This window comes from Hetaerina americana, unplaced genomic scaffold (genome assembly GCF_022747635.1).
Source record: "Hetaerina americana unplaced genomic scaffold, ioHetAmer1.1.p SCAF_1, whole genome shotgun sequence".
NCBI classification, from domain to species: Eukaryota; Metazoa; Arthropoda; class Insecta; order Odonata; family Calopterygidae; genus Hetaerina; species Hetaerina americana.
The window spans coordinates 11577501-11589645 of NW_027286069.1; the positions used below are offsets into that span (position 1 = coordinate 11577501).

General features: G+C 35.5%; 2 protein-coding genes across 2 annotated transcripts in view; one reads left to right on the forward strand and one right to left on the reverse strand.

The window, feature by feature from the left end:
- Positions 1-10057, forward strand: part of VhaAC39-1 (V-type proton ATPase subunit VhaAC39-1) — a 19196-nt gene extending 9139 nt beyond the window's left edge. Inside the window, exons 4-7 of the mRNA XM_071585602.1 lie at positions 1470-1627; positions 4371-4547; positions 9401-9478; positions 9572-10057. Coding sequence (XP_071441703.1) covers positions 1470-1627; positions 4371-4547; positions 9401-9478; positions 9572-9733 — 575 coding nt within the window. The 3' untranslated portion in view covers positions 9734-10057. The remainder of the gene's footprint in view (positions 1-1469; positions 1628-4370; positions 4548-9400; positions 9479-9571) is intronic.
- Positions 10058-10184: 127 nt separating this feature from the next.
- On the reverse strand, positions 10185-12124 carry THG (tRNA-histidine guanylyltransferase). Its single transcript, XM_071585612.1, has 2 exons — positions 11265-12124; positions 10185-11166 (listed from the first exon to the last, which is right to left on the reverse strand). Exons 1-2 carry the CDS (start codon positions 11784-11786, stop codon positions 10924-10926), a joined length of 765 nt encoding a protein of 254 aa, XP_071441713.1. The 5' UTR covers positions 11787-12124; the 3' UTR covers positions 10185-10923.
- Positions 12125-12145: the final 21 nt, after the last annotated feature.

Genomic DNA, 12145 nt, shown 5'->3' on the forward strand with positions numbered 1-12145 from the left:
TATATATATATATATATATATATATATATATATATATATATATATATATATATATATATATAGTATATATATATATATATAGTATATATATATATATATGCTTTCATAGACGTAACACGGAAGTGCCGAATAGTACAATACACAGTAACACATAATATAGAAACACAAAAAAAGAGAACACTCACACGTATTTTCTTGATATTTCGACGGAAACAATCCGTCTTCCTCTGAAGATGTAGAAGTAATGACTGCTGGAATTGTTGAGGTGAGGGGTGCGAGAGAAAGGGAAGGGGGCCAGGGGAAGGGGAGAACGGGAGGCGAAGGAGGGGTGAAAGGAATGGTTGGGGAGAGGAAAGGGAGAGGGAAGGGGTGGAAGTAACAGTTTTAGGCCACTCCCATCAGTGAACGACATTGAGGCCCGGATGCTGATAGGCCATACAGATGTAAATAAAAGCCAATTCAAGGGTTTTTAATTCTATAGGGTTATCGGATGTGGGAAGGGACGCTAGGACGGAAACATTGTAACACTAGTTGAAGGGGGTATTATGATGGGAAGCATGTTTAGGGATGAGGAGACCCGCGGACGGGGAGGAGGGATTGCACGAGGCGCGGTGGTTGTTAATCCTAATGTTAAGTGGTGTGGAACATTGGCCTATGTAAAAGGACGGGCAGAGTTTACAGGTAAGAAGATAAACAACATTCTTGGAAGTGCAAGAGGAATAGGGGAAGGGCGGGAGATAGTTGAATGGTGGGATGGAGTGGGGTGGAGTGGTGAAAATAGGGCAGGTTTTGACACATATATGTTATATATATATATATATATACATATATGTTATATATATATATATATACATATATGTTATATATATATATATATATATATATATATATATATATATATATATATACACATGTTTTTGTCTGTGTCCACTAGTGCTAAGTGTTAAACATTATTATTCACATCTGTGAGACTTTCAAAAAGTGTTATATGTATGTATATACATATATATATATTCACTACTTCTATATCTTCAGAGGAAGACGGATTGTTTCCGTCGAAATATCAAGAAAATACGTGTGAGTGTTCTCTTTTTTTGTGTTTCTATATTATGTGTTACTGTGTATTGTACTATTCGGCACTTCCGTGTTACGTCTATGAAAGTATATATATATATATATATATATATATATATATATATATATATATATATATATATATATATATATATATATATATATATATATATATATACATACACACACACACACACACTTATATATATGTACTTATATATTTAAACTATATAATGTATATATTATATCTATAATATATATATAAACATATATATATATAAATGTGTGTATTAATATATATAATTACATACTTACATATACATGTTGCTTGAGTGATTTGTACAATTATATTTTAAAATACCCTAACTGGCTTTATATTATTCTATTTGAACCAGCTCCATTTTTTGTTGACTGCTTTGTGAAGGAAGATTTAAACGAGATGAATATTGAGATCATCCGTAACACCCTGTACAAAGCATACCTTGAAGCCTTTCACTCCTTCTGTAAGGAAATTGGAGGAACAACAGCAGACACTATGTGTGAAATCCTAGCTGTGAGTACCTGAAATTTAATAATAACTTCTGCAAATATCCCTATGATTGTTCATTTTGACAACTTGTTGACACATTGACCTTGATGCTCATTACTGAAGAATACTCATTTTGGAAATAGTATGATTTTATTCATCATCCATTTATCTGATGAAATTATGCTTCAAGAATTTTATTATGGTATTTCATTGTATAATTAGGGCAATTTCATGACTGAAGAATACATTTTCATTATTTTACTAGCTCAAGTAAAAGAGTTCTTCTAATTATCAACTGCGAGTCATTTCAGTGTATGTATATACTAAAAAAATGAGCCTGGTGCATTGGTTATTTAGTGAATTTGGATTTATTCATCAATTGTATTGAAATATTTGGCATTATCATTTAGTTACTAATCCTCCTTCAATGAGGGAATTATAATTATATAACCTGGAAATCTCTATTTACATTTTGGGTGTATAAAAAATTTAAAATATTGTGTCTTCAGCATATTACCTGTTTGAGATGCTCAATGTTCCAAAGTTAAATTCCCCTAAGTTTTATCTAGTGTATGTGAGCCAGCAGGTTGAGGTGGAAGCATGAAAGACAAATGATTCTTGCTCATTAATCATAACCTTCCCTTTCTATCATGTTTTTTTCAATGGTGTGATTCTTGGTATTCTTGTTGTCGTATTTGGGTCATATCTTATCTAACTGGGTAATATGTATTAATCATCATCATTTATTATCAGTCAAATGATTTGTTTTTTACAACTCTCCAGCCTTTCCCAGTAACCTAAAACTTTTGAGTCTCTCATAATGTCATCCTTGCTTTTCTTCAAACCCCCATTTCTCATTATTTACCATTGACTTTCTCCAGTGATTCTTCCTGCCTATTTTTTTGTTAAGTAATGGTCGTTAGTACCTCAATATGTTTTCAATTATTTTATCTCTTTATTTTAGGTGTAAGCTTCCGACTATTCAAAGTACTTCTTTTGTTACTCTGGAAATTCATTTTATTTTCAATATTCTTCTGTATCTCTATATACCATCTCTTTAATTTTTTTTCTCTTATGCCCCTATCTCTTAGAGCGATCAAAAATAAAAATCCTTTGGTAAAATGTAATGAATCCCTTTTTATGTTTAAACTAATACTATTATTAACCATTAGCAGTTTTTAATTGTGATTGACATTATCTTCTTTACCATCCCTGCTCTGCTTACTATCTCCCACTTGCTCCTTCCACCAATAGTGTTTTTGCTGCCTAAATAGCAAATATATGTGGATTTCTTGAAGTGTATGTTCTTAATAGTTTTTTTGCGTTGGTATCATTGCGTTTGTAAAACTCATGAATGCATAAAAAAATCCAGTCATGGCCAATTTTAAGGTTCTGCCAATACTCATAGTTAAGTGATTAAATACTGTAACAGATTGGTATTTTCTTTATTTTATCCATTTACTATTTATGTTATATTCTCATAATATATAGCTGTAGTGATAATTGTACCAGATTTTTGTTAGGCTTAAACTTTACCATTTAGATTTAATCAATTTGTCCCCACAACTATTTATCTCTCTCTTATATAACGCCTATCTTTCCTTCACTCATCAATTTGTGCTCTCACTTTTCCCCTAATCACCTTTCGATCTTCTCCGTATGCTGATGATGTCCACTGTCTATTTTATTCCGAAGGCCAACTAATTAGAATGTGTATATATAGATGCGCATACTCATGCATTGTTTGTATGCATATTTTAGTTTACTACATATGTATGTATATGTATATATACATACATTTATAAACACAAACACGCACAGGGTAAACCACTTAACACGAAACTGGAATATTTGAGGAGTTAATTGATAATTAGATAGTAAGCACGCTGTCTCCTCTTTGCTTATTTTAAGTTTGGTTTTAGTGTGCCATTGTCCCTTTATTGTCACCAAGAGGGGCCCAAATACTTCTTTAGTGATCTGCTTTAAAAGAAGCTATAATGAGAACTTATTTTTCATGTCTTCTGTCCTTCAGTATATTTGGAACAAATGAGGCTGTTATGAGAATTCATTTCTCCCACCAGTGACGTTGTGGGGTGAAAGTAACCAACTCCCACCATCTTGTATTGTATGCCTCTTTGGTAATTAAAAAAATTGTAATTTTTATACTCTGCGGAAAATACATTGTTTAATTACCAACAATGAGTATAACACTATTTCATAAAGTTAGGCATGAGAAATTCGGTTATACTTACGTTACAGTGCATGGGACAGCATCTGGTGTGTATCTTTAGAATGTTTCAACCATCTGGCCATTTCAGTCTGTAAATCATCATCATCAAGGTAATATACCAATTTCAAAGGTAGGTTTTGGAGTTCCGTAATGAATTTATTTTTTAGTACAATTGTGACCTCCTATTTCTTTTCTCATAACTTCTGCCTGCTTTCATGCTGTCTAAAAAGCCCACTCTTTTCCTTCATCTACCCTGCGTTCCCAATGTTCTCCCTTCTATCATGGCCTTCAACATTCTATTATCTTTCAATATGTTCTCCATCGAACATCTCTCCTTTTTTTTGGATTTCCCTCAATAACTTTCTCTAATTGTACATATTATTTAAAACTTCAGTTATCCCCTCTGCCCAACTTATTTTCTCCATTCTATGCCACACCCAGAGCCGCCAATCTTCACTCACCATCCTATATTGCATCCATAAATGTAAATTTATGTGTTGAAAATATTTACAATTATTAATTTTATTTTTTTATTAGTTTGAGGCGGATAGGAGAGCAATTATCATAACTATCAACTCCTTTGGAACTGAGCTCACCAAGGATGAGCGAGCAAAGCTATATCCTCGCTGTGGAAAGTTGCATCCCGATGGACTTGCAGCTCTTGCCAGGGCAGATGACTATGATCAAGTGAAGGCAGCCGCTGAGCATTATGCAGTAAGTGCATGCATGCTTGTACACCAATATATAATGTTGCCATATGAGTGAACTTACCTCAGTATAGTTAAGGTGTTTATACCTGAAAACTGTCTTTAAGATGATGAGGTTATAGTTCTTCCTCATGGATTCCTTTGATGCTAGTCAGCAGAATCCTGTTTATCACAATGAGAATTGCTGAGTTCCATGAGAGATTCATGAAAATGGACTATTTTTAGGAAACCTTCCGAGGGGATCATTCATCATAATGAGTATTTGTCAGATATTGGGTGAGAACTCTTGCAGAAATATGAAAACAATAGTGTCATTGCTGATTTTTTTCTTCCAGCAAGTGTTACAGTTTGAGAGTATCTCAGCGAAACAATCAGACAGATTGATTTGTTTTCATGATAATTTTCTTGTTTTGCCCAATGCTCTTAAAAACTTCTGATGCCTGACTTAGCTGACTATAATTTTTATATCTTTGAGTTTCGCTGCCTTGTGAACCACACCCTCCTTGCAGTCTTAAAAGAGCAAGCTGAAGCCTGTAAATTGTGCACTAATATTGAAGCAGCCTAAGGGTCTTAATAACAATATTTGTGCTTATTACAAACAAGAACTGCATGTATACTTTACACTTTCACGCTTTACTTTGTGGAATTGTGTGATGCTCATATTGAGTTGGTAATTTTCCACAAACTTTATTTCACGGTACAACGTGTTTCACCAACTTCATCATCAGGTACAAGTGCAAGTTACACACAGCTGTTGAATATATATACCCTTTGGACAGAGAAGAGGGGGAAGTTGAAAGTGGGGGAGGGGTCGGGTTTTCCGGGACTTCAAAGTCGGTGGTCATAGCTTTCAGACCCAAGCCACATCCTTGTCCATGACGGCCAAGGGAACAATACGAAAGCAGCATTCCATTGGTTAAGGTAAGAGCTGAAACTGGTATTCCAGAAGAGATTCCTACTTGCATTATTTATATTGCCTGCACCTAGAACTTTGCTCCAAGCTACATCCATCGGGGTGGAAAACTTAAGTGAGTGAATCAGGCATTAAGAATTTAGCTGCCAATTATAAGGTTGCCCTGCGGAATGAATCTCTGACCCTGGCAGTGAACCACAAAGCCTCCGAAATAATCGTGACTTTGTTGGACAAAGCGGTGCCTGGAACTTCCCATGCTCCCAGCCTCCAGCAGCACACGTCCACCCTATGACAGCTGAGGAACACTATTATGAAGGAAGACATCATCATTCAGAAAGCAGGCAGAAGAAGTAGAGTTGGAGTGTTCGACAAATGGATGATGTGAAAAAGTGCCTGGTGTTCATTAAAAACAATCTAATCACTCATGTATCAAAAGACCAAACCTCGACTTTTCAAAGTGAAGTGAAACATGCAGTGTTTAAATCCGAGTTGTTTATTGCTAGGGAAAAATGGTGTGTAATACAAACAAACCCCTCTGCTCCCAGGTTGTACAGATTTTCCAAAAACAGACTGTGCCAATTCGACCCGTGGTTGGGGGGTGTCCACCCATGCACACCTTCTGTCACGCAAATGAAACATAATGTTCTGAGAGTACTCACAATTCAATCCCAAATATGCAGTTATAAGCTCTATCAAGCTTGCCTTAAGTCTTAAAGATATTGATGTTCCGGGTAAAGCAACACTTGTTTCTTTTGATATTAATAACGTGTTCACTTCTGTGCCCCAATCAGAAACCTTACGTAATGCTCGAATTGTGCTCAAAGACTCCAACATTGCTCTAAATATTTCAAATGAATTAATTGTCATCATAAAAATGGCTGTTAATCAAAATTATTTCGGTTTGAACCACAATCCAAGCAGACGATCTAGCTATGTGTTTCCCACTTTCCCCCCTCTCATCACCAATATTCCTTAATTCGTTAGAAGAATACCTGTTCAACACTCCCAATAAATACATGGAAAAAGTGGTGTATTGGTTCCGCTACATAGATGACATTCTCTGCCTGTGGACAGTGTCAAATCGCATGTTAGACTCCTTCCACAATTACCTCAACATGATCCATCCTTATATTTCCTTTTCTATAAAAAAAAGAAGTTAAAGGCACTATTAACTTCTTAGATCTGGCAATTGTCAGTAAAGTAAATATACACGGGTTCTCTATTTTCAGGAAACCCACATATACAGATTGTATGATTCCCAATGGCTTCACCTACCATTTTTTGATCAAATATGCAGCCCTCCACTCAATGATCCACTGGCTCCTGCACAACCCCCTCTCTCTCAAAAGTTTTAATAGGGAACTTAGAACAAGTACGAAGATAGCCACCAGCAATGGATATTACCCAAACCTAGTTGGAAAAATAATTTAAGAAAAGTGGAAAACAATGGCCATAAGTCGAATTTACCCCTCTCAGTCCTCAACCTTTAAAGACTTCAAGTGTCAATCTCATTCCTAGGTGATATCTCCTATAAAATCTCAAATCACCTTCCAACTACTCCCAAAGCAGCCTTTTACCCACCCCTAACTCTCTCCAATTTCTTTGCTAATGGCAAAGACAAACAGGATTCACTTTTTAAATCAGGCATCTACAAACTTAAATGTGATAATTGCAAACCACATTACTACCCTGTCCGATAAATACGTGAACTGAGGCCATAAAAACTTTATTTTGGAAAGTTGAGTCTACATCAATTTTGTCCCCATTAAAATACTTTCCATTCATTGCTATGCACTTATTCCATCTTCTTTTCCACCGTTTAAAGCACCCTTGGAAGTCCTCCGCAGTTGGGCTTTTTAGTTTGCCTGTCGTTTCTTGCTTTATTGTGTCCACATCTTCCCAGTGATGTCACCTCATTACATTTGTGCATTTTGGGAATAGGAAAAAGTCTCAGGGGGAGATCTGGCGAATAAGGAGGATGATCAAGGATTGTGATTGAATTTTTTGCCAGAAACTTCAATGCCAGACAATCAATGCTGAATGTGCAGGTGCATTGTCATGGTGAAGGATCAATCTATCATGTTCAGTGAAAATAGTGTGCTCTGTTGATTATCCTAAATTTAGTTCATCAGCTATCATTTGGACAGTGTTTCGACGATCAGTAAGGACAAGGGGCTGCACACAATCAATGTTGTCCTCAACACGGGTGGTTGAAGGTCGTCCCGGCCTTGCATCATCCAAGGTATCTTGTTGGCCATCTTTAAAATGCTTAATTCACTTAAAAACAGATACTGCCTTCAGAGCATTATCGCTGTAAACATTTCAGTAATTTCTTGATAACTTTTACCGCACTTCACCAAAAAACTAGATATTGATTCGTTGCTTCGTGATTTTGTCAATTTCCAATTTCAACTAACAGTAAAAACAAGGACAACAGAAACTAACATAACTGGCACCATACGCTCAGCTCGTCGATTTGCCTAGCAGAGACGGCTCATTGGGTCTCGGGCAACTAGTGCTGCTAGTGTGTGGGGCTATAGTCAGAGTCTTGGCCACCAGATTGCACAAGTTCATGCATTTATTGCACAGACCACATATGTAGTGTTTATCGTTGAGCCGTCCCCTGCCTTCAACTTCCTCCCTCTCCTCCGTCTGAAGGGTACATAGGCAACAGCTGTGTGTGTAACTTGTACCTAATGATGCCGAAAGTCTGTGAAATGTGTTGTACTGTAAAACAAAGTCTGTGGAAAATTACAAACTCATTTAAAATGGACAAGAACTGCATATTTTATGTCATTATTCTTCCCGTCATAAAAATAAGTTCGCTCTAAAATTTTGTCAAAATTCAAAGTATGGATTAAAGCTATTTATCTCCCAATATGCTAGATTTTAAAAGTCAATCTTCTTACTTATGATTGTTGAGAAAACTGGAACCATTAAAGGTCAAAGTATATTAATATATTCTAATGTTTGTAGCCTGATTCTGAAATTTTGCATTGAGGCCTAGGTCGTTAGTTGTGCCACCTTCCTACATCCATGGTGGAAGTAGAATTATTGAAATATCTTCATAGTTTGAAACTTTTTATACCCTTGGGAAAATTTAAGGTTTATTTGTAGTGGAATTATTTATGCAAACAGTAGGTGTCAATGAGGAATTTAATCATCCAGTATTAGTAGAGGATATGTGGTATGGGAAGAGCTCCATCTAAGGCAATCAATGAAGAAGTATCGGATCCCTACTATCCCCCTGGTTAACTGAATAGGATGTGTATTAGTTTCATCACCATTTAAAGAGGATCCATTTCCTTAGATGATTTATGTCTAAATCTTAAAAGGAGGTTTTTAACATTACAAGGAAACTTGAATTGTTATCTTCACTAAAATACTACAAAAATGAAGACATGCCAAGCAACCTCTATGAAATCTGTGTCAATTGTAAAGAAAAGAGCAATTTCCTAAAACATGGTGTATGATATCCATGACCATTGCTTTTGTAAGGCTTTTAGAATTTCTTTTGATGGTGATATTTGTTGCCTGTGCTCACACTGATTCTCTTAAATTTTGAAACATCTTATCTTCTAATCCTTGCCCCTGGCAATGCAAATTGCCAGCAGGGTAACGTCCTTGCCTGCCCTGAAGTCACGGTGCATCACAAAGCTTTTGTTGACAATGTTTGAGTATATGTTTTGCATTCTTTCTGTTAAAAAAATTTAATTCTGAAAATGAAATATATGTAACGCACTTGGGTTAGGGGGAAGAAGGGACTAAGAAGTCTCAATCTCACCCCAATTAAGGCTTTAAATAAATTAAGCTGTGTATTGCCATAAAATTCATCAGTACTATTTCCCTTCTGTGAAGTCATCCTTTGTGAAAAACACATGTAATTAATGTAAAAAAAACTGCCTGTGAAAAAGCAATTCTACTATAATCTTTCCCCTTCTTTTCAGGAATACCGTGCACTCTTTGATGGTGCTGGGAATAACCCTGGGGAGAAGACTTTGGAGGACAAATTTTTTGAGCATGAGGTAAGTAGAAGAACCTCAAAAAATATTTTGCAGTAATTTTCATTGCTTTGGCCTATTTTATGTGTAACTTATCAAAATGTTGTCCCTTTCCAGGTGAGGTTAAATGTCAATGCATTCCTGCAGCAGTTCCACTTTGGTGTATTTTACTCCTACCTTAAATTGAAGGAGCAGGAATGCAGGAACATTGTCTGGATTTCTGAATGCGTAGCACAAAGACACAGGGCCAAGATTGATAATTATATTCCCATATTTTAAATCATCCTGAATTTTTTTTTGGGAAATGCATTTATGTAGTTAATATTTGGGGAACATTCCAATTTAATGGTATATGGTTATGGTCAGTTTATTATGGCATTGTTCCGAATTGAGTTACACCCATGGGTCAGAACAAAATGGAATGATAGCGTTTCATCTACATTATGTATCATGTACAAAAATACATTCACCTATGGCAACTTGTGAATTACTGCTAATTATTTCTTGTAAATTATTAATCAGAGATCATACCTTGTATAGATAGCGTCAATGTTGTAATTTATGTACAAATTTCACACATTAGGTCATGCCAATGAATGTTCATCAATTTATGTATATATGGTATGTAATACAATGTAAAATAAATTAATGTATTGTGCCTGTTGTAAAAAAGTCTTTATTTGCAGCTTTTGCAAAGGAGCTGCTGCTCTACATCATCTTATGAATTTGCATTGCAGTAGAACTATTTTACAGTACCTCTCAAGACGATTGATCTAAGTGTATAATTTCCCAATTTAAATGGGGATGCATAACTGAGGGCGATTTATTGAACTTAACGAACAATCATCGACTTCTGACCCAGAATTCATTAAAAGTAAGTGTGAACATCCGTATAATAGCTAACAAAAAGTTAAGATTGCTAAACCAAAACCATTTACATAATTTCATTTGTGTACATGATAAACATACTCGAATGAACTAACGTCAATATATTAAACATTCTAATAAAGTATTTTCTGCAAAAGAGGCAAGGAATCAAATTTCTGAAATGCGCACACTTAAAATTTAAGGCCCGCCTCTTAAGGGTTGTGTCTAAGATCCTATTCCATATTTCCATAGCTGAGCTCATAAATTTTGCGACATTAAAACCCGTGCAGGGGAATAAATTGGGGCTAGACATTCGTAGTGATGGCAAATTAATACACTTCCACCATCTATGGGGGAACGTTATCCACAGAAATGCTCATATTATCAAGAATTAACAATGGAATGAACAAAGCAAGATTTCTTACTAACACGACAAATCACTAGACGTTTTCACTCACACGAAACACTACACCCAAAAGGTTCAAGTTCTCGCACATTTAGTGGAATGCCCCACTTACATTTCCCTCGTGGGTATTAGGCAATTTAAGAGTAATGTACAGGTATGAAAATAATAAAGGCTTCCTATTCGGGTATTGATCTTTTCAAGAATAAGGTCCTAAAATATGCGTATGCTCATTCCAAAATTTGTCGCCAATTATGTCACAATGTAAGACTTCCAGTCCTTGTACGAACTTTTCGTTTGTCTTTTGTGAACTTGCTTTTGTACGGACTATTGTAGTCCCTTTTCGGAACACTTCTGGCTCATTATTGTAATTAATATTAAATTCTGAAAATAATATTTCATTTTTATCTGATGCAAGTGTTCTTTGTAGACGCTCTTCCGCCTAAAATAGAAATCACAAGAGATTTAAATATGGAATATAGAGTTAAACCATCAGTATTACGACATTAAATAAATTTATTCCTTCCGTAAATTGCTCACCTCGAAGTTGGAAAGTCCCTTCTTTAACACCAATGACCAAAACGTAGTGTTGTATAAATTATTAACATGAACATCTGCTTGCCTCCAACTCAAGTAGTCCCTCAGATTTTTGTTGGTTGGGTAAAGCACAATTCTTGCGTCAAACGATGGAGGATAACTCATTTTAGTATTGCCAAAGTATTCAGACCAAAAATAAACAAAAGATGAAGTAAATAAACTATTAACATTGGTCATAAGTTTGACACTTCTTCTATTGTACAAATTGGTATCCTTTTTGAACACGAAACTGTACTCGTCACTCTGCCCATAAGCAATCCTAATATCTCGAAATTCGTCCATGACAAATTTCGCACACTTGGTCATCAGGTCTAGAGCTCTTTTGTCGTTCGGTTTTTCATAACTATGAATATCAGCAAATTTGTGGAATCCTTTACCGTCAATGCGAATGACGATCCACGTGTTTGGAAGGCATCTCTCCTCTGTTTCAAACTTTCGAACGTACTCGAAAGAGCTTTTAGCCATATTTGAAACACAATTTGATAATCTTGTACACAATAACACGTAAATAATACTATTTCATTGAAATTTGCTACTTTTTCCGTCTTTCATAATTGGAGGTCACAACAAACATTACCTAAATCCACACAATAATAACACTTATTGTAACGTCTAAGCTCCCAAGTACTAGCCGGTAGACAGATTCTCCAACTATCATGCCTTGAAGCCATAAAGTATTCTTTCACATTAAAGTTTTCCTTGCTTAAATATTACATGATTTTACACTAATCTAAAGATTATTGCCTTTTCCCCATGTTTCCATTCGGTTATTAAATACGTTTTATTTTTCATCTGTAACTCAAAACGCCAAACCTTAGTCATTT